This window comes from Kogia breviceps, chromosome 7 (genome assembly GCF_026419965.1).
Source record: "Kogia breviceps isolate mKogBre1 chromosome 7, mKogBre1 haplotype 1, whole genome shotgun sequence".
Classification (NCBI taxonomy): Eukaryota; Metazoa; Chordata; class Mammalia; order Artiodactyla; family Physeteridae; genus Kogia; species Kogia breviceps.
In genome coordinates, this window is record NC_081316.1 from 102,453,366 (window position 1) to 102,476,840 (window position 23,475).

Sequence of the window (23,475 nt, forward strand, 5' to 3'; positions counted from 1 at the left end):
CCCCAGTGGGAATAAAAGTCTTGATGAAAGAATAGTCCGTCTTGTTCTCTGTTTCTCTTAACTCACTCTCCTACCAGACGGCAATGCGTCCAAGGACCACTGGGAGTGCACTGGAGAAGGGCCAGGGTCGGCTTGTTAAGCTCCCTCTCGGCAGCTGTCGTCCTGCCAGAGGGCGGGAAGTGGGCCTGCTCCGCCCTCGGGCTGCTCTGAGGCTGCTTTTCTGGGCTCTCACACGGTGTAATTAACAGCCACCAGGCACTTGCGTTTTCTGCCTTGCATTATGGTTATCAGTAGTGATAATGACTGAGTGCCTGCTGTGTACTCTGCGCTTCACGGGGCATTTTGCTTGTCTCCCCCAGCACTGCATGGTGTACATGGAACCACCATCTCTGTCTCACCGAAGAGGAGGAACCAGGAAGGACTGGGGTGGAAGCAGAGGCAGTAGGAGTGGAGTATGGAGGAGGGACATGTTCCAAGCTCAGTGGGTGGCAGCATTGCATTCTGAGTGGTCTGATTGGCTAGGACCAGGACTTTAGCCAGAGTCCAGGGCGCCACCTCGGGCGACGGCTGGCAAGAGGGCAGCACCTCCTCAGTACTCCAGTACCCCAGGCTTAAGGAGGCAGCACTGGCCTCCCCGGTGAGACTGGGGCTTCTGATGGGTCGCCAGGATCAGTGAGGGTGGGATCAGGAGTCAGGTGAGCCTGTGCCTGCAGGTTCAATCTCCCCACCCCACCTGGCAGGACTGGGACAAGCCAACCTGGGCAGGAAGATGGGGAAACCCCTTGATGGACTGCCCACTTGGCCCCAGTCATATGACCATAGGGTGGAATGGACCTTAAAAATCACTTAGTCCAACCTCTTCCTTTCCAAATGAATAAACCTAGACCTGGCAAAATAAAATGACTGACCTCAAATGCTGGAGGTGTTTTAGGGGCAAGGCTAATCGAAAACCTGGTTTTCTGCTTCCTTTTCACCTGCTTTTCCCACTTTGCCACCCTCTGCCTCTACTTTTATCCTAATCTTACAGCTGAGGCACCAGTGCCACAGCACAAATGAGGCAATTAGAACCAGAATCCACATCTCCTGCTGAGTGGCCACAGGGGTTCTCTTCCCACTGGCCTCACTTTTAGGGACTGACCCAGGCATTTCCATTGAAAACATTTTTAAAATACATTTTTTTAACCAAGTAGTTTAAGAAACAATATTCACCTCGGGAGATAAAACATAAATGAAAGGAGGGTTGCTGTCAGGCAGTGGAGAGCATTTATTGGAACCTGCTGGGTATAAAACTAAGTACAAGACACTTTGAAATTGCAGAAAAGTCCTGACCTCGCTCTAGCTTACCGTCTAGCTGTTTGGTGTGTTTCTTTTGTTCCCCTTTTTCCTCTAATTTGAGTCATCTCTTAAATATTGTTTTCAATTTCTAATTTTAAGACCAAGAAACTTAACAGCTACGAATTATTTAACCAGCCAGAAGTTGAGCGTTGGAGGCTTTCCTGTTCTTATGTGCACTGGCCACTTGTAAAGCAAATGAGGTTCCCATGTGGTGCTCCAGGTGTCCCTTTGGGTCCCTCAGTATCCTCAGGAGAGTGAACAGTGGTGACAGACTCAGAATTCTGGGTAGTTTGAATTTCTCTGGGTAGTTTAAGAAAGAGGAAACCTAAGGGTTAATAGGAACATGTATGTGTACTTTTTCTTCTATATTTCCTGCATGTGGGAGTATTTTGTAGGGAGTGTGTAAGCCATAGAGATCCACATTGAAAGGGCAGAAAGATCTATAACTTGGGTGGAAAAGGCATCTGCATTTGTGCAGCGGTTATGAATTTCCACATTCAGGGAAGAGCTAACGAATCACCAGATGTCTTTTTCTTTTAAAGTGAGGCCTGTGCTGTAGGGAAGAGGAAAAAAAATCAGTGAGCAAGCATAGTGATATTAAGAATAAATAATCATCTTTTACATACAAGAAGAGCATTCATCCTTGGGACTCTGCAGCTTTGAAAGCAAGACGAATTCAGCTAGGAATTGTTTGAAACAATTGGAAGTTTTCTTTTATCAGGTTCAGCAGGGGATTGAGAGCCTGCTAAATGGTCCTGTAGAGGTTTAAAATTCATCAGTATCACAAAAGGAAGGTAAGAGGCAGGTAGTTCCTTATACCATGGACCAGAATGCTTTCTGCCGGATAGGGCTGGGTATACTTTTTAACTGCCCTTTTGAAGCTACTATAGAAGTAATTCATCTTGTTTTATGAGTTAGAGCCAATTCAAAATGTCTAAAGACTGTTTTTGTTTCAGAACCCTGAAGTCTCATTTTAAGAAGATAGTGTCTGATGTTTCATGCCCGCCCCCCGCTCACCTCTCTTTTCTCTTACTGTTAACAAAGATCTGCTCTGAGCTTTCAGAATAGATTTCTCTCACCACATCTACTTAGTGACCAGCACATTCATCTGCGGGAGCAGAGCTATAGACGTGGCTTACACGGGGAACAATTCAGGCTGACCTGCTTAGCAAAGCAAGCAGTGATCAGCTCAGCTGATCACTGACACTGATTGAGACCCTCCATTTGTAGCATCAGGTTGTCATCCTGGGCTAGATGAACCAAGGATGTCAAACGCTATGTTAAGGACCGTGGTACCCAGTTGTAATTTCCTGTCCTTTATTATTATATCCACTTTGATTGCGAGGCATATCTGCTCTTAGAAAAACGTGATGTTTACTCGTATATTGGTTTTGAGCATCGGGTTATACTTCCGAAAGTACTAATGTGACAAACTTGGAAAGACGTGCATGAAATAGGAGTTTCTGCAGAGCTGTGCCACATTGCTTAATGTGACAGATGGCCAAGTAGCAGGGCAACATAAGAATGGTTATAAAAATCAAAAACTTCAGTCAGGGCCTTGAAAAGTTTAGGTGGGTTCAGTATTGTTTGCAATTCATCAGTTATGCCAGGTAGGTTATTGACTAGGCCAGAGAATCTTCACTTGGCTACATATCAAAATCATCTGAGGAGCATTTTAAAATTAGAATCACAAGACCCCAGTGCAGGTACGGAATCAGTATCTTTAGGGGTGCAGTAAGGAAATCTGTTTTTCACAAGCGTCCAGGTGATTCTTAAGCAGGTAACCTGGTACTATTCCAGGGCCTGAACTCCTGCATCCCATGCATTTCAGAACCATTGGACTCATGTGCACCTCAGAAAAGAATAATCAGAAAGGATCTTCAGTTAATTCAGCACATCACTTAAGGCATACAAAGGCTCAGTCCTTACGGAGTTCAGTCATTTAAACAGGTGCTACTGCATTATAACACAGTGAGGCTGTGACGGAGGTGCAAGCTAATTGCTATGGAGACAGGGAGGCGGGACTGACCTTCACACCTCTACACCTCTAGATCCCTTCTGTTATGGTTTCTATGGCCTTAGAGGATCCTGGGGCCAGATTTTAACAGTTAAGACCAGGATAGCCGTGGATCAGCCCTCCTGTGGCCCTGGTTGATTTTCCCTGGAAGAAAAGAATCCAGCAGTGTCACTTTTTGACTTTTTGCAGAGTGTAAGGGAACATCGTGCAGTCTGGTTTGTGACAGTCTTCTGTGCCCATAGTTGGGGTCTCCCGGAAGGTCCCAGCATGGCCTCCGAGTCCAGAGCACACAGCAGGAGGGAGGGGACTGCTCACACAGGGCATGGCTGTGAAGCTTACATCACAGTTGGTGGTTTCTGGAAGTCTCTGAGAAGCATAAAAATCAGTATGTAGGGTGACTGCTTCCTGAGGCTCTTTCGAGGCCTTTGTCACAGTGCACTAATATGTCACCCTGTTAGTTCCATCTCTTTTCTCACCCCTGAAGGCACTTTGCTTCTTGACTTCAGTTCTCAGCTCTTTCCTTTTTTTTTTTTTTTTTTTTAACATCTTTATTGGAGTATAATTGCTTTACAATGGTGTGTTAGTTTCTGCTTACAACAAAGTGAATCAGTTATACATATACCTATGTTCCCATATCTCTTCTCTCTTTTCTTTGACCCGTTCTCACCTTTGAGGCTCTGCCTCTGGCACCTGGCCTCTAAGGGAGTTCCCCTTCTCTGAGCTGTATAGCAAGGCCTTTTGCTAAGAGGCAGGAATAAGTCAGACTCCAGGAGATTTTTTTTTAACATCTTTATTGGAGTATAATTGCTTTACAATGGTGTGTTTCTGCTTTATAACAAAGTGAATCAGTTATACATATACACATGTTCCCATATCTCTTGCCTCTTGCGTCTCCCTCCCTCCCACCCTCCCTATCCCACCCCTCTAGGTGGTCACAAAGCACCGAGCTGATCTCCCTGTGCTATGCGGCTGCTTCCCACTAGCTATCCACCCTACGTTTGGTGGTGTATATATGTCCGTGCCACTCTCCCACTTTGTCACAGCCTACCCTTCCCCCTCCCCACATCCTCAAGTCCATTCTCTAGTATGTCTGTGTCTTCATTCCCGTCTTACCCCTAGGTTCTTCATGACCTTTTTTTTTTTTTTTTTCTTAGATTCCATGTATATGTGTTAGCATATGGTATTTTGCTGTGGGGAAACTGGACCCAGTACTCTTGATTTCAGGTCTTGGTCTCTGGGTCATTCTCTCTTGTGATGTTACAAAAGTCTTGGTCTAAGACAAAGGCCAACCCGAGACTTGAGCCCATTTTGGTCACTTAATAGCCTTGCCCCAAGGGTTCAGTGAAAAAGGATGACATAGAGGTCAAGAAGTCTTTGATGTGGTAGGTTTTCTTTTTGTTTTTGTTGTCAGCTTTAAAAACTACCTAGAAGTTTGGGGAAAAGCTTAGGTGTTAACCATCACCTCACCTTACGTGGGAAGCAGGCATATAGCTCACAATTCAGTGGCTTTTGAGACTGACATTGTGCGGCCTGGAGATCTTGGTGTGTGTGTGTTGGTAATATCTTGTAGACTATTCAAATTGTGTCATCTTGCCGGAACGGACTCAGTGAGAAATGCTTCATGAAATGTAAATCTATGTGTGACCCCATAACAGAAAAGAGGAAGAGGGGGTAATCGCTTACACCTCCAGAGAGCAGGATGAAATTCAGACATGGATTCTTTGCCCCCTAGGGAGTTTGGGGAGTGCTCCTGGGATTGTGAGCCCTTTTTGCTCTGGCCATTTATTCTGGCGATTCTGTCCCTTTAGGGGACTTGGTTGTCAGGTTGTTACTGTTTAATAGCTTTCTTATAAGATACTGGCACCTTTAAAGGCCAAATAGTGATGCTGAAAGCTATGACTTGTTTATAGAAATAAAGGCCTTGTTACCAAATAAGGTATAATGCAAACATGAGGGCTGTATATCCATATGTATCCGTGCTTTTTCTATTTGGCCAAAGTTTGTTGCTGTTGTTGGGTGTGTAGGATTTCTGTCTGCCTTTCTGTTGGAAATAGTCGGAAGGCCAACCCTGAGAGTTGGGGGTGGGATGGGGAGAGAGGTGATAAGAGGGGAATAAAGGCAAGGACTCCATTATACAAAAGATAGGCCTGTTGGGGAGATCCCAGTCCATGTGAAATGAGTGGCGCATTCTGTCACGATCCGCGGTGCTAAGAGATGTGCTGAGTTACCCTCAGAACGACATAGTCATCCTGACAGCAGACAGATGCACTGTTGCTTCTAAGGTGGCCACAGTTACAGCCTTGTCTGTCTGCACCGTCAAAGCCCTGCAGCATGGAGTTTGGGGACTTTCTGGTGGGGATGTAAGAAAACTAAGAGTTACATGCAACACAAAACAGCATCATCATGTGTGAGCTCTGCCAATTTAAATATGTTCAGATCGCCACCAGTGTTGGGGCTCCTCGGTATTGTCGCTATCAGTCCAGTTTGGAGTAGAAACGAGTGCTTCCACTCCCAGGTTTAGCCACTGATGAGGCTGACTGTAAATTCAGTGGTCAGTGACCTGAGTTTAAGGAATCCAGTTTTACCTGGTCACTGTGACTTGACATCATATTGAAAGTTCAAAAGTTAGTTCCCGGGCTTCCCTGGTGGCGCAGTGGTTGAGAGTCCGCCTGCCGATGCAGGGGACGCGGGTTCGTGTCCCGGTCCGGGAAGATCCCACGTGCCGCGGAGCGGCTGGGCCCGTGAGCCATGGCCGCTGAGCCTGCGCGTCCGGAGCCTGTGCTCCGCAATGGGAGAGGCCACAACAGTGAGAGGCCCGCGTACCAACACACACACAAAAAAGTTAGTTCCCAAGGGGCATTTTCTGTCCAGGAAGACAATGTGAGGAAGGAGTGTGTGTGTATGTGTGTGTGTGTGTGTGTGTGTGTGTGTGTGTGTGTGTGCGCACATTTTCTCCCCTGTGTCCTGCCCAAGTCCCTTAGTTAGACTTGGTGCTGGAACCAGCAGGCAGGGTCACAGTGGACACTAAATCCCCATTGCCAGGAAAGGGGTTTGGTCTCCCGAAGTTGAGAGGAAGTTTCCCATAAACCTCCCCTAAAGAGAATTTGTCTCTTGGCAGGTTTTTCCTTTTTATTTAGATACGGATTCAGGAATAATGGTTTAGTTACTTGGTTTTGAAGTTGCTCATAGAACTAGAGTTTGTCACCTTGAAGGGGAAGTTAAGAAACATTGCCTTTGTGAAATCCTTCCAAAAAGATTCTGCCACCATCAGATGAGATGGGTTTGTGTTTGTTTCTCATGGGTGAGCATCATATTTGCCTCTGACCTTAGAATTGGCTCCTTGGGATCTCACTCATTTTAGTCCTTGAACATCAAAACCCATTATGACATGGTGCCATGGGGGGGACTCTCTTTAATCTTTCTGTCTTTGATTTCTTAGACTGGGATTCAAAGGCTCTCCTGCCTGTTGGATAAAGCAAAATGAGTTTGTTAAGGACAGTTGGGTTTGGATTGGGTGAGGGAAGGAGTCTAAGTGAATAATGAAAGAATTTAGTGATGGTTGCTCAAATAAAAACCCTACTAAAAAAACAAAACCCAAACAAAAAAATTGTAAGGGATATATCATACTGATCTCACTCCATATTGAATGTTTATGACTTACTGGCAGTTCTTTTGGGTTGTAGCATTATTATCGGCAAGAAAGGAGCATAATTAACACACATGGAAGGTCTCAGCTACCAAGATGAGTGGGAATGTTATGTGTTTGGTTGTTTTTTTCCCAAGCTCTCTGTTCCTACCCAGCAGACCATTTTTCCAGCCCTCCCAACAAACTCTGTCCACATAATTGATTCATTTTAAGTTGGAAAGACTGATAGCAACATAGAGTTGCTGGCTGTTAGTAGGCATACACATCAGAAGGTAGAAGTACCAAGAATGAAAAAGTCGTGTCAGTCACCAGCCTGGGGCTGGGAGAATCCTTGGGGGATCTTCTGGGTCCCTGAAATCAAACTGTGTGAAGACAGAAAGAGGCCACAAATGTAGCCAAAGGACTTGTAACTGAAAATCAGAAAGTAATGTTCTGTAATTGTACGGATGGATGGATCCTAAGGTTGGCAGATGTAGTACCACAGACTCAGAACCAGGATGTACTTCAGAGGTGCCAGGACCGCCACACAGCCACCGTCTGCCGCTACCCCTTCTGCTCTACGCCACCCCACCTGGGCTGGGGCTGCTCTCACTTCTAAGTTCCGGATAAGCCATAGTGACAGATATGGCATTTCAGCTCTTGGTGCCAGCGACAGCTTTCTTATTTGTTCTCTAATTCAAGAAAGCAATACAATTATTTCCCAGATAGTGGATATACTATTTGTAAAACTATTATTAAGTGGCTGAGTTTTCTTCTGTTCTATATCCTTCAAAATTTTGTGTAATATGGTTTTATGTATTAATCAACAGGTCAGGTTCTGTCTGATGAGGGGTGACAGTGGCCAAGGGAATAGGGAATGGACTCTCTATCCTGCAGAAGAGATTGTGACCTCTAATAAGAATCTCTTTACCATGGCGCTCTCCAGATGGCCTCTTAAGGAGAGTGAGTGCTTTGAGAGAACACTGGCCGAGGAGCTGCATGAATAATCCGGTTCAGATGCACACCCTGCAGAGGGGCGAAGAGCCAGTCACAACTTGTGTCGGCAAAGAATAATTCTAACACTCACATTTTAATCAGGCATGATACGGCTTATCCAGAATCCAAATTGGGGGATCAGGAGTGACCCATAGATGGGAAAGTCCCACTCGCAGCCTCTGCCTGATCCCTGCTGGTGGCCACCACTGATACTGAGCTCTGGTGGCAGCCCGTAGGCATCGAGGCCAGGACCATTGGTGGCAGGCAGAGGGGCTAGAAGGATTCAGTTCAGGGACAAAGGCAGGGCTGCAGCAGGGAGAGGCATGTGGCGTGGTGGGCTCAGAATTCAAGCAACCTGTTTCCAGCCCCTGTTCAGAATCAGTACATCCATGAGTAGATAGTGTTTTTCTCTACTTATGTACTTGTCTCCCAGTTCATCCAGCACAAGAGCAACCCCTTTTTCATGAAAGTTGACTTTATTGAAACCAACTTTAAGTAATACATACTTAAGATCAAGCAAGAGCCATGGAGCTGGATCTGCCTGGGGTTCAAATCTCGGCTCTACCTCTTACTGGCTTTGTGACCTTGGGCCATTAGTTAACCTTTCAGTTCTTAAGTTTCTTCATCTGTCAAATAGGATAATAAAAGTACCTGTCTCATGGATTACATGAACTCAATGAAGTGCTTAGGACAGGGACTGGCACAAAATAATCACTCTTTATATAAACAATATATCTTGGTTTGAGAGTGTGATTTTTTCACTTGACAGAAACCAAATTTAGCGATTCTTTGCACTGGTTGTTTAAGAGATTATAAGCCTTTGTATCTTCAATAGCCCAGATGTGCTTAAAACTATGATCACATAAATAAGACATTTTTGAAAGACACGGGCAGGATTTGAAATTCTCTGGATGAAGTTGCATGCCAGCATTCTCTAAATTTCTATTTTCTGGGTGTAAAGAATATAACATCTGCAAACAACAGCTGGACAAATATTGGAAGATATAATTCCAACTTCTTGCCATGTTGGCAAAAGCTGTTGGGAGGGAGAGAAACGATCCGCCTTGTATCAGTACCTTTTTGTAGCCGGAAGAAGAGAAGTTGGATGAGTCATTTTGTCAAGGCAAGGTTTCAGAAGAGCAGACCTAAGGAAACATTGTCAGGGGCATCCTGGCAGCTCTCAAAGTGCACACAGCCATTTACTAAGAAGGCCTGGGTTATCGGGGCAGGTTGATAGATTTTATGTTGTTTATCTAGAGAAGCTTAGCTGAGTTCCAAACATCTATTTGCATCCTTGCCCTATGTTTCAATAATTCAACTTCAGGCAAAGTGCTGGCCGGCAGTCAGTCTGCCAGGAAAAGGGAAACAGAAGGAAGGACAGTCTGAAAAGGAAGCAGGGGGGACTTGCCTGGTGGCGCAATGGTTAAGAATCTGCCTGCCAATGCAGCAGACACGGGTTCAAGCCCTGGTCCGGGAAGATCCCACCTGCCGCGGAGCAACTAAGCCCGTGCACCACAACTACTGAGCCCACGTGCCACAACTACTGAAGCCCACACACCTAGAGCCCGTGCTCTGCAACAAGAGAAGCCACCGCAATGAGAAGCCCACGCACCGCAACAAAGAGTAATAACCCCCGCTCGCCACAACTAGAGAAAGCCTGCACACAGCAACGAAGACCCAACACAGACAAGAATAAATACATTTATTTACCGAAAAATTATGAAAAGGAAGCAGGGAACCAGAGCTTCTGTTAAAAAGTGGGCTGGTGTTGGCAGCACCAGATATTTTAATGGGCTTTGGACAGAAGGGTAGACCACCAGATGTTTGTCCAGCTTTCCTACCTGCACGTAATAGAGCCAGTCTCTCCAAGTGATGACTCTTGCTCTTTGGGGACAGAGGTGAGAGCAGGGCAAACCAGACAAGAGGAAACAGTTGGCAAAATAGCTACAGGGAACACACAAAGCAAATGAGACACAGAAGCAAGAAGAGGCCTCAAGTCAGCAGTCAGCACCTGGGCCCAACCTCGTGGCTCCTGAAATTTGCTGCAGGGACCCTAGACTTCTGCTCCTGTGTTTCCCATCTGTGAAATGAAGGGATTGGAGATTATATGTCAGGTCCTCCCAGCTCTAACCTTCTCTGTTACTAAATGCTAGCTCTAAAACCCTGGCTATGAATCAGTCCAACAGAGTAGAAGACAGAAGTCAGGGTATAACTAGTCCACATTTGCCACCTCTTGGTACACACTCATGCCCTCAGCTGGGTGCTCCCCAGGGTGGAGGCTGTGGAGCATTCCTGCCTTCACCCCTTGTGGACTATAGGAGACAGTACGAATGCCCACTCAGAAAGGATTTCACTCCTGGCCTGGAATCTGGCCCTTTTGAGGCTCTATGGGACTCCCTCTGACTTTGTTGCTGCTTTGGGAAAAAAATTAAGTAAATTCTTCAATCCGTCTCCTTCCTTTATGATCCTCTGTAAAAACAACCAAACCAACCAGCTCCTTTCATCAGAGTTCGGCTGGCTTCTCTCCTGTGTCTGATCTGGGGGTGTGGTGTAGAATTTGTTTGGGTCATGCTCCTGATTAATATCCCTTTGAGGCATTTCTTCTGACTCCCTGTTAAAGATGCTCTAGAATGCTCCTAGCAGGAACTGTGTACTTTCTTGGGGGTGGGGGTTAGCTGTGGGAGTGACAGCCTGGGGGATAGCGTGAATCTATCACATCTGAGCAGATTAAACCACTGCGTAGATCTTCTTGCCCTGTAACCAGAAGCACAAGGGCACTGTGTGACATTAGTCAAGTTTTCTAGCTTCTAGGTAGTTCGTGGGGACAACAACCACGGTTTGAAACCACTGATTTAGTTCTATAAAACTAAACCATCCGATCAGAACTGATGAAATGTTAATTTGACCCAGGGAACTCAGGAGGCCAAGAGAGCTGAAGCCGTTATCTGACTTGGCTCTGTGTTCTGATATGAAGCCAGCCCTATGGAACAGGGCCAGAACCCAGTTATTCCTGATTCCCAGCAGCTCATATAATTTATTATGCTAAGAAATAGAGCCTCCTGATTCTAGCAAGTTGGTTTCTGTTGTTTGGCTACCAGAATTTCATAGGATAGTTTATTTGGGTAACAGGATATCAGATTAACCATCTAGGCCTCAGTTGTGTAGTGACACTCAATACTTTTTCTTCCTTAGTATAATATTATAATATCAACTATATTATCACATTGCATAGAAAGGTGAAGAATTCTGAAGCCATATTCACCTTCTGCGTACCTCCCCCCATCACTCTGGAAGAGTCCTGAGATTTGAGGAGGTTAAAGAGAATTTTCACCAGGAATTGTCATTGCATCAGTTTTGTAATGAAACATTGTCCAGTTTTGATGGCTTTATTAAAATGATAGGCTTTGGAAACCTGCTTGGTATATGAGCTAAGTGAGTTTGGTTTAGAAAAGTCTGTATCTTATCTACAGCTTCTCTGTATGGTTTGTCTTCATACAGAAGCTCTGGTTTCTCCATTCAAAAGGCATAAACTATGGACCCACCACCACCACCAAGAGCCAGCTTCGCTTCCTTCTCCAATCTTGAGTTCTGCTCTTGCAAGTCTGCTGGTGCTGGTGTTGTCAGCCAGGGAAGACCACAGCTTTCTTGAGGGCTTCCTTCACCCTCTAGGCTGGCTGATATACTGGGAGAAGCCAGGGGCCCAGGGTCCTGTGAGGACTACACACAGAGTGTTTCCCAAGGGTTTGGTCATAACTTATCTCAGTTGGCTTAGAAACGCTAGCTAGATTATTTCTGGGTGTTTAGGTTTAAATGGGAATCACATAGGATTCCCAGCATTTACATAGATGGGGCCCTAACTAGGCTGACCAAGAGACTGGCAGCCCTGAGTATGACACTTAGATGATTTTGGTTGCTGCTATGAACCAGCTTTAGACAAGGAGGATGCTTCCAGTGGCAATCAGAGTATGGTCTGCCATTATGATGCCATTATACAGAACCAGAAGCCAAAATCTCTAAGCACATATGTTATAGTTCCTTTAAACTGACATATAACTTTTGGGTTAATGTTTGAAAGTAAAACAGTCTACCTCGTTTTCTCCTACCCAGCTGCTGTCAACAGTAGCTCAAGCCAGAATGTGAGACTCACATGTCAAGAATGGGTGAGACTCCTTTGTCATCCTTAATTGTTTATTCATTTTTCTCTCCCCAAGTGAGAAGAGTTACCTATGTCCAGCTGCTTCTTGCAACAGTAACAATCTGACAAGTTGAATTATTCTATACACACACACACACACACACACACACACACACACACACACACACTTTTATCTATGCTTTCAGTGGATGTTCCCATACATACACATAGATAAAAACACACACACACCCCTTAATAGATTTTGGACAGTTGAATGCAGTAGTCTACAAGAGGTTCCTGCTATCTCATTCTCATTACAAGCATTATCGGGGATTTTGTTTGTTTAGGGTGTGTGTGTGTATGTGCGTGTGTGTGAGTTCAAAGTACTATCATGTATGTGCTATCATTTAAAAGATAACCAGCACAGCCTGACCTTGTGTTTGGAACTTTACATACATTACTTGTCTATATCATCTCAGCATCCCTGCGAGATCCATTGAGTTGTTAAGTCCATTTACAAATGTGGAATCACAGGTCCTGAAACTCTCCTGAGAACTCAGTTACTACATATCTGAGCTGGAATTTGGACCCAGGCCTCTCTGACTCTAGATCCTGACTTCTTAACTGTGAGACAGTCCAACCACAAGACCTCAGTTTTATTATCATCCCCATTTTACAGATGAGAAAATTGAGGTGAAGTGACTTGGCTAGAGTGCCTACATTATTGTCTTTTGGGGGCTTTGAATTCAGTCATCTTTTATACCAATAAAGTTCTGACAGGCAAGTTAAATATCTTCAAGAAATGTAGAGAGTGGAATTGGTCCACCTGACCAACACATGGATCATTCAGGAAGTTTACTTTATTTAAAACCATAAAGGGAAACATAGCTTCTCTCAAAAATAGTAACCAAAATAATTTCCTTGGGAAGGGTTGTTGATAGAGGCTTAATAATAGTAATAATATACAACAAGTATAAAATGTGTATTATGTGCCAGAGACTATTCTACATGTATTAATTCATTTCATCTTTCCAATAGCCCTATGATAAGGGTTCTGTTTTTCCCCGTTTTACAGATTAGGAAAAAGGCACCAAGAGGTTATTAAATAACTTGGCCAAGATTACACTTGGCTAGTAAGTGGTAGAGCTGAGGGTTGGCCCAGAGTCCATGGCCTTCCCCACTCTACAAGACTGCCATTTGAGTCTCAGTTTTACATTCATTGCGTTTCTTTGGTTTATCAGTGAAATTGTCCTTTATCTTCTCTCGAGTACTTTGCTAACAATGAGGGCAGACTGTCTAGGCAAACGGTGGTGCCTCGGTTATCACACTTCTGGTTCCAACATCTGGATTTCCCACAGAACCGTCAAATGAAAGACACTTTAGTATACTTTGAAAAATAAAAAATAAGTCTCCATTAAAGTGGTTAAGTATAGTGATATTTAAGGCTCATTTCTAGAACAATAGCTGAGAAAATAAATGTAGAACTAGACTTTGCTGCCTTTTTCAAAAATCCTTAGCCGTTATTAAATAGGTTTTGGAAAATCTCTTTATCTGATGCATAGTCATTGATCCGATTAATCCTCTGTCGTTCACCCATCTCTTAAATTGGTGACCAGAACATGGTCCTCAGGTGCACCTACCTTGGCCCTGGGCCTGCTGCATCTCTGCAGTCTGTCTTCCTCAGGAACCAGTGTCTTTATAACCATTTAACAAGAAAGTACTATCACCTAGCCATGGGAGAGACCTGGGCTCACTTTCTGCTTTCAGCCTCTACTTCCTCAAGCACATAAGAATCTTCTGAAAAGAACAGCAAAATTAAACTGCTACAAGAAGTTCCTGACTCAGATGAAATCTGTGAGTTCCTTTTTGAAATCAGAATAATTTTTTTCTGTTGCTTTGCTTTGGTAAGATCTCACCTCTTCTGATAAGTGCCTTAGCACCTTTAGAACTGAAATTTTAATTCCTTTTTCTCAGCAACTAAGACTTCACAGCTTGCTTCTGCTAGGGAATTGGGAATCACAAAACTTCTACCTCAACCTGAAGCTGTTTGCTAAGCAAGTTGGCATAACTTTCAGAACAAGTCATTACTTTTTAAAAGATACATTTAAGTAGAAAACACATTTTGAAACATATACATCTCTCACGGGGTTATTTTACTTTTTAAATGAGACATGGAGAAGGGACTCATTGCATTCTCAAGAGAAGCTTTTTCTGTCTGGTCACAAGGGATAGAACAGTGTGGGAGAAATGGCTGGGGCTTTGGATGCATTTGACCTGGCTTTGAATCTTGACCCGGCTTTGAATCTTGACCCCACTATTACCATTACTTAGGGCTCTGAGCCTCCACTTCCCCATCTGTAAAATGGGAATTATAATGCTATGGTTATCTGTGAACAGAGAGGCCAGTTATAATTAACCAGAGTAGAAATGATGGCAGCAACTTGATAATAAGATGTTTGTACACTCTGCTCTTTCTAGCCCATAATTTAGAAAGAGAGCAAATGGTAACTAATAGGTAATAACAATAACGAGCCCATTAGGAGGCCAAGAAAAGATTAGTGGTAGTTATGGAGTGTAGGGGGAAGAGCTGGAGCCTTAAAATTAGATGACTTTTAATCTTGACTTACTACTTATTAGCTGAGTTGCCCTGGGCAAGTTATTTCATTTCCCTGAGCTTTGATTCCCTCTTTTGTAGGATGGGGACTATAGTATCAGCCTGTTTATACCCCAGAATTGTCGTGAGCCTCAGGTGAAGTAACAAAGTGTGCTTTGTAAACCAGAAAGTGTGAACTGGCTGCCAGAGGCCTTGGAGATGAGTCCTTATGGGAGGACACTGAAAGCCTGCCCTTGGGTCCCAGCCAGGTCCAACTACCTGTGTTTATAAGCGTGTGTCTTTGGACGCATCTAAGATGACACACTGTGATTCTGCAGAGAATGTTTCTGCAAAGCAAGAAACGAGATACTTTTTCTGGGAGAAGTGTTTTCATAGTTGCTCTAAAGGGTCCAAGGTAGACCTGGTGAGGAAATCTCAGTTATATTTGCAACTGGAGAAAGGTAAAAGTCGAGGCAGGAATTTTTATTGGGAGCATTGAGAGGACTAATACAGTAATAAAGGAAAAGGCCACAAGAAGTGAAGGGAAAGAGTCTGAGGTTTAGAGCGGGATTTCCACTTACCGTTATTAAACCTAATAATTCAAGGTTTTGCATTTGGGGAAGAATAATCAGCCATTGTGCTTCGGTGGAAAACATCCAAGCGTTGACTTTTCAGAGAGTCTGGAGTTCCTCTGACCTGGCTTTGACTGGCGTCTAGAAGGAGAAATCACTATCTTTTCCATGTGTGCAAAAGGTCAGGCGTCTAAATGGCTATCTCTTCTTTAAAAAAATCTCTGTGATGATAAATGTGTCCATGGGGTCTGGTGAAGCCGGGAGTTCCTTTGTAATTCTCATTTCTCACTTCTCTCCTTGGCCCAAAGGTAGACACTGGCCACATTTGCGTATGGAAACTTTTCAGCCTTGCCGTGCTCTCCTCCCTCTTGAGAGTCAAGTTCTGTTTGAAAAGAGCTGAAAAAAATGAAGGCTGTTTTTTCACTTGGGATAGGAAAATCCTTCTCAAAGCAGTAAGGGCTCTGTGAGAGTAACAGGATGCATATGTTGAAGCTGGCTGCTAATACACAGCATATGGGCCAATGGACTTTCCAGGCAGAAGTATGCCTCTGATTCTCTAAAGAATGCCCCAGTAAACTCCAGAAAGGACCATTACTTAGGTGACAGATGGCATCGGCGCAGCTTCTGGGCTTCACAGGCCTGTTGTTCCATGGAATGTGAGCCACAGACAGGGATCGCAAAGGTCCTGGTCGGCCTTAAGATGGATGACACTGGCTTGTAGCCCTCTCTATAGGGCCCCGCGCTTCCCATATACTGCGGGCTTGCTCTGTTCTCTTAGGGGATGTTCATCTGAAGGTAGTTCCTCAGGTTGGCAGGATTATTCGTTAAACTGAGTGGAAACATTGTATCCCCTGCTCATAGAGACAGCCTTACGTGTAACGGAAAGAACAGTTACCTGGGAACCGGGTGGCCTGGGCTCTGGGGCCACCCTGGTCCTCACTAGATGTGACCTTAGGGAAGTCACTTTACCTCTCTTTTCTGATCTGGAAAATCAGGAGGCGGGACGTGGTGATGGTTGGGACCCCTTCCGCTCCCTCAGATTAGAAGTCAGTGGCCCTGACTCCATCCAGAAGAGAGTGATGGGAGAGACGTGCCACCTCCGGGCACCCCTGCCCCCCGGGTGCCGTGCCGTGGCCCCGGCATTATATTCCACTGCAGCTCTGTGCACTACGGGTGAAATTCAGGAAAGGTAGGGGAAGACGTTTCACTGCTCTCGGGAAGAATTCCATCCTGGGCCCCCAGTGAGTCATCAGCAGCAAACTGACTGAGAGAAACAGACAGGCTGCCCTTCAGTGACTATATTATTTCTCCTGAACCAGCATTTGGAAGTCTCTGGACTCCCACTTCGTATTCTCACAGTGGAGCCCTCAGGATCCTCTCCCAGCCTGTTCCCGATTTCTCACCATTACCCTCACTTCTCCCCTGTTCCGTTCCTGTCCCCGAACCACCCCTCTCTCTGCAGCCTCTGCTGGGTTTTTCCATGGGCTGCTTTGTCTGGAGGACAGTTAGGAAGGCTGCGCCCCTGATAGCTGAGTTGCACCCATGCTCCGCCTTCCCCGCCCAGGCAGACCCTTTGATCCCTCTCTTGCACTGAGCACAACCGTGGTTGCTCCTTCATCAAATGAGCGCAGACTGAGACCCACAGCAGCTCTGCCAGGCTATCACCATGGCAACGAGCATTCCCTCTGTTCTACCGTGAAGAGAAAATGGCTGTTAGAAGGAATGGCTAGCTGAGTCTCTATTACTCGGTCTGTTTTGTCCAGGCCCCTCCTTCGTACCGGCTTTGAGAAGCTACACGCCTTGGAACAAATGCCCCTTAGCCTTTAGCTCGCAGATTTCCTTCACCTAAGAGGAGGAAAGGCAGAAGGAAGTTGAATTCCAATGAATAACAGCCTTTGTCCGACCCTAAAAGTATATTTTCATGAGGAACAGTTATCTGCTCTAAGCAGATCAACGAGGAACTCCACGAATACGGGAATCTGTGAAATCCGGTGCAATGTATTTTGTCTTACGGGTGGAGCAGAGCGTATAGATATTCCAATATTGCAGTGCAGTAGCCAAGAGATTCAGGGGACCGCAGGGCACAGACTCCAGCATTTCAGAAGAGTTGACTGACTGCTTGGGGTGACGATGTTTGATTGCTGTCTCCTTTATGCAAAGAGGTGTATTGGTCCTATAGTCGTGAGGTAAGGTGGACGTTTGTTTGGCACACCCCGCTTCAAAATCAGTTTGGATCTTCACGTTGAATCCTTCCCCGAAGTGGTTAAGCTCCGTGGTGTGGGGAGGTGGCAGGAAACCCTGTGCAGGGTTGTGGAGCGGCAGGTTCCCTCTCATCACAGCTGTGGGGATGCTGCAGGTCGATGATCCATGTGGAACTGGCTGGGCTGCTGTTTCCGTGAATCCCAGACGTGCTGCTGTTTGGAGCAGGACTCTAGGCCTTCTCAAGGGGTCGGAAACCTTGAGCGCAGAGGTCACCCCCAGATCGTCCAGGGGACCCTGCACTGTCTGATAGAGGATAGTCCCACTCCACAGGGAATGGCCTGGACCCTGTCCACTCCTGGCCTCGGCATGAGGAACTCTGGTGACAAGTTCTCAAAACCCAAACAACCTCCTCTCTTCACTCTTTCTTGATGTGAGCGGGGAGACTCTGTTTTTGAATCAAAGCTCTGGTTTCTGTCTCAGAAATCCAAACGTGTGTTTAAAGTGGACATTGTCTTTTTCAGTGTCTCTGCAGGTGGATATTGTTCCCAGCCAAGGGGAAATCAGCGTCGGAGAGTCCAAATTCTTCCTATGCCAAGGCAAGTGCCCGTGTCACACCGCATTTCAGAAAACCCACCCCCTCAGAGCAGAGCCAGCGGCTGTGTCTGCCCGGCGGATCGCAGTGTGCCTGGAATCTCGGGTCACCCTGGGGCAGGCTCTCAGGGTGACCAGAGAGCCAGGAGAGTGCTCAGACCCCCTTCCTTCCCTTACCTAGGCTGCCCCAGGACAGTGAAATGTGCTGTGTGGACTTCTGCTTCATGTGGAGGAGGTCTAGGGCTTTTCTTAGGAAAGTCAGCACAGCCCTCAGACCCCCTGCGCTGTGTACATCCAGAGTCCCATGAATGACACTGGAGAGCAGGGCTGGTGCAGAAAGAATGCTTTCAGTGGGTCAGTGTACCGATTATTAGAATCCCCCAGAGCAGGAAAATCCAAGAAGGCCTAAAAAGTGCCTGAAAGAAAACTGAGTTACCAGTACCTCTTTTTGCTGTGAGGACAGGTGCCCTGGTTTTTCCAGCTCTCTAGTGAATTCCAATATTCTGTCCCATTGCCAACCAGAGCTTAGAATTTGTCAGACCTGGTGTCCTTGTCTTTTGTTTAGAAAATATGCCCCCGTATCCACAGCTCAGCTAATTATCAGTAAATGTCCTGCAGAGGAAAGGCTTCATATGAGGCTTTGGAGTCTCTGTATGTGACATGCCTGGGATTTGGAACATGAAAGGACCAGGAAAGAGCTGAGCTAGGTGTAAACTGACATTGAGCAAGCCGCTTTCGGCAGGGAGGGGCCTTGAAATGCTGTCATGATTTGCACCAGATGAGGCGGCTGGTGGCCGCTGATGTATTCCTTCCAGCTTTGCCTTCACTACAGCAGTTGAAACGATCTGGACATGCAGCCGTGGAGCCCATAGCACATCTTGCAAATAGCAATATTAATGAAAACATGATGGGCCCTGAAAGGAGGGCTGCTTCATTTCCACACTAAGCATCTTTGCAGGGCGGGGAGTGTGGGCTGGGGAAGGGTGCTGTGCAGAGAGGCAGGGCAAAGCCATGTCTGGGGATCCCAGAGCCCTTGTTCCAGCTCAGTGTCTGGACAGCTCAGCAGCTGTATCCCAAGGTGCCTGGGGAAAGGACGCAGAGGCGATGCTGGCTACCTTCTTTGTGGCAGTTAGGCAGATGCATTTGCCTCTCTGAGGCGGGAGTGCTGAAATGACAGCATGCCAGTTTGTGCAGGCAGATGCTGGAATGAAAGTGGTTGGAGTGTACACTCCAAAACTAGCCAGCGTCTCATCTTCCACTTAAGAGACCGTAACCTAAGCCCTGGAAAATAAGCTGATTAGTTGGCTCAGACCAGCTAGCCTTGAGCTCAGATCCCAGCTATACTAACTCCCTTTGCACCCCCCCCATTCTGTGAGGTTGTAAGCTCCGAGCTTAGTGCCTGGCACACAGTGGGTCCCCAATAAATATCTCTTCTCTTCCCTCACTAGGGATGGGACCACTGTGAGAAATACCAGCACCAGTGTTTGTTGAGTTCTTTCCAAACACTGTTTTATGGACATAACAATTAAACGCAGAAATCACCAACACGAATGGTCATCCCCCCTTGTCATCAAGCCTGATGAGCTCTTGCTCAGTAGCTCTTACTGAGTACCCACTGTCACCCTGGAGGGGTCGTTGTCTTTTCAGCATCAGTGTTTTGAAAATAATCTCTTCCTCTTTAGTGGCAGGAGATGCCAAAGATAAAGACATCTCCTGGTTCTCCCCCAATGGAGAAAAGCTCACCCCGAACCAGCAGCGGATCTCGGTGGTGTGGAACGATGACTCTTCTTCCACCCTCACCATCTACAATGCCAACATCGATGATGCCGGCATTTACAAGTGCGTGGTCACTGCAGAGGATGGCACCGAGTCAGAGGCCACGGTCAATGTGAAGATCTTCCGTAAGATCCTCCTCCTCCTCCTTCTTCTGTGTTCCCTGTCCTCTCCTTTGTCTAGGAAGGCACATGGGTAGCAAAGAGAGTGGGATGGAGTAGAGGACCCACTGAGGGCTTGACAGGGCCCCTTTCCTCTTTTTCCCTAAGTCTTTTCTGCATCAAGCTAAGAGCTCCAGTAGGTTTTTAAATGATCCTCAGCCACCTCCAAACTCACAACTGTGTTCATGCGGGTCACAGCTACCTCCCTGTGGCCTCCATTCTCTAAACTGAAGTTACACCAATTCCCAGAGGACTAGGATGGGTTCCCCTCTCCCTTCCCCAAGTGTTGACTGACTGTCGTACACTTCAGTTTATCCCCTCTTATTTCACTTTTTCCTGCTGGTAATGGAGTGCAAAGGCTCGATGGGGTGTGGGGGGGATTATTATCTGAATACACTGTGCCACTCAGAGCGGGTAGTTCCCATTGCCACTGAAACCAGTCTGGAGGTGGCATCTCATTACCTTGTTATCATGCATCTGTCCTGTTGGCCAGGGTAATGATGGGTGACAGCCAATGGAACAGTATTGATTGCCACAGTATTTATTGCTATAAGCCTGCTTTTCTTCTGTTTTTTTTGTTTGTTTGTTTGTTTTTTGCGGTACGCGGGCCTCTCACCGTTGTGGCCTCTCCCGCTGCGGAGCACAGGCTCCGGACGCGCAGGCTCAGCGGCCACGGCTCACGGGCCCAGCCGCTCCGCGGCACGTGGGATCTTCCCGGACCGGGGCACGAACCCGCGTCCCCTGCATCGGCAGGCAGACACTCAACCACTGTGCCACTAGGGAAGCCCTTTCTTCTGTTTTGTTCTTCAAAATTCTTTCTGCCATAGACCGGCTGGGGATGGGATGCCAGACAGAGTGGGAGACAGAGGAAGGACTGGTGGCCCCTCCTATTAGTTGTAGAATAAATGTCTTACCAGTTCATTTTACCTGCTCACAGTGTTTCATCGGCTCCATCCCACGTGGCGAAGACCCTTGGTAAAGACAATCCTTTCCCTCTGTAGACCCTTTTCTGCACAACATGTGATAATTTTAGCACTTTTGAATAGACACTAATTGCCAAATACGGTTGATATATTCCACTCCTTGTGCCAGCTTCTCTGCCTGCATCTTTGGCCAAGTGATGGGTGGGACCCGCTTTGGTACCACCGTATGTATGGACTCGAATCCAACCAGTATGGTGCCAGTGAAAAGGGATCTTTGTGGGAGAACCAGCCGTTTTCCCTCACTCTCCTCTTGCTCCTTTTCCAGAGAAGCTCATGTTCAAGAATGCGCCAACCCCGCAGGAGTTCAGGGAGGGGGAAGATGCCGTGATTGTGTGTGACGTGGTCAGCTCCCTCCCCCCAACCATCATCTGGAAACACAAAGGCCGAGATGTCGTCCTGAAAAAAGATGGTGAGACCTGGCAGCTGCCCTTTCCCCTGGGCCACTGAGTCAGCTTCTGAGGCGTTCTAGCCCAAACTCAGATTCTAGTGTCCCAAAACCCCGTGTCGTTTCCAGGTCAAAGGTTGCATGTCTATAGCTTGTATGTTCGAGCACTTGACTTTCTCTCCAAGGAAAAAGACAGATTTCCAATAGACTTTTGCCCTTGGCTCTGTGTTGGAGCCAGGGCCACATTTTCTTATTGCAGCTTACAGCCTCTTCTCGCTCCCAGCCCCCGCTCCCCCCCCCCCCCATAAGCCTGAAGGCAGGCAAAAGGAAAGGCTCAGCCACCTGCCTGCAGATACCAGTCCTCTGACTGATCCTTGGATGAACCTGCACCTTGTCTCTTCTAGTCCGATTCATAGTCCTGGCCAACAACTACCTCCAGATCCGGGGCATCAAGAAAACAGATGAGGGCACTTACCGCTGTGAAGGCAGGATCCTGGCACGCGGGGAGATCAACTTCAAGGACATTCAGGTCATTGTGAATGGTGAGGAGATCTGTTCTGCTTTCTCCACGGGTATAACCTTGGCTCATCCATGGCGACTGAGTCCACCCCTTCCCAGAGCCCACCCCTAACTTCTGCCTTGTTTGTTTGTTTGTCTTTGAGTCTCCCTCAACTGTGGGGACTTTTAGTGCAGTTCTGGAACGTCCTTCATTATCTTATAACACTAGAAACTTGCCCCATGCTTACTGGTAAATTCTTATTCATCCTTCAATGTCCTTGAGGCTACTGTAATTGTTAAGTTAATCCCCTGGTTCAGTCTTCAAAGAAAATATTATAATCAATTCAGGCCTCAGAACAGTCAGAATCATAGTCCATGGGCTTATTAATCTTAATTTGCAGTGTCAAATAAACACACCCATGGAATCGATCTGACATTTACAAGATGTTTACAGGAAATGTCAGTACTAAGAAAATAAGTAAATCATGGTTAAATTGCTTTGGATATTGATATATATTTTTTGCCAAACTCTCCCCCTCTCCTTCCTTTGGTAAAAAATAGCTTGTGCACAGGGTTGTTTGTGACAGTCCCAGAGAAATGTCACTCTTTGGTGAGCTGGTGCATTTCAAATTGGTATTAACCCTTTAATCACTAGGAGCAGGAGTTTTGAATTTTTTCCAACATCAAGAGCCCCCTTTTGAAAGTGAAGTTCTATCAATCACGGTAGTTGTAAGACTGGTATGCATTGATTAAGAAAATATATAATGAGGGGCTTCCCGGTGGCGCAGCGGTTGAGAATCCGCCTGCCGATGCAGGGGACACGGGTTCGTGCCCCGGTCCGGGAAGATCCCACGTGCCGCGGAGCGGCTGGGCCCGTGAGCCATGGCCGCTGAGCCTGCGCGTCCGGAGCCTGTGCTCCGCAACGGGAGAGGCCACAACAGTGAGAGGCCCGCATATCACACACACACACAAAAATATATATATATATATATAATGATAAATAGCTACTGTAAATAGAATACCATTGTAAAATGAACGAAACATACTAATATAGCTTCTAAATCTATATTATTGAGAAGCAATATTATATATTGTTATATGTATAACAATACTATGTATTGTTGAAAAGTACGAATGTGCATTTGTGGATGAATTATTGATCCAGTTTACAGTAATTATTTAGTGCACCCCTGAACTTAGATCCCTTGCAGTAACTTTGCAGCTGCCCAGGACTCTTGACCGTCTGACCTGGGGTCTCCTGGAAGTGCCTCTTCTCCAGGCCAGCGAGTCCTTCCAAGTTTTCCCCGCCACCCCTGACAGTCCTTCTTTCCTTCAGTGCCGCCCACCGTCCAGGCCAGACAGAGCATAGTGAATGCCACCGCCAACCTCGGCCAGTCCGTCACTCTGGTGTGCGATGCCGAAGGCTTCCCAGAACCCACCATGAGCTGGACAAAGTAAGAAACTGGCTCGTGCTTTTTATCACCGACTAGTGGAGAAGGAGTCCTTGCAGGGTCTGTCCTGTGTTGGCGTTTCAGGGCAACAGGGGTGGGCGGCTGGGGAACATCAGCTTTGGGTGCAGAATGGATTCTTTTCCGTCAGGTCCTCTTGC

General features: G+C 46.4%; 1 protein-coding gene across 19 annotated transcripts in view; it reads left to right on the top strand.

Moving 5' to 3' along the window:
• Positions 1–23,475, top strand: part of NCAM1 (neural cell adhesion molecule 1) — a 333,434-nt gene that overhangs the window by 248,156 nt on the left and 61,803 nt on the right. For all 19 annotated transcript variants that reach the window (XM_067038955.1, XM_067038968.1, XM_067038970.1 and 16 more), the window contains exons 2-6: positions 17,997–18,071; positions 19,749–19,967; positions 21,249–21,392; positions 21,773–21,910; positions 23,203–23,320. In XM_067038955.1, coding sequence (XP_066895056.1) covers positions 17,997–18,071; positions 19,749–19,967; positions 21,249–21,392; positions 21,773–21,910; positions 23,203–23,320 — 694 coding nt within the window. The remainder of the gene's footprint in view (positions 1–17,996; positions 18,072–19,748; positions 19,968–21,248; positions 21,393–21,772; positions 21,911–23,202; positions 23,321–23,475) is intronic.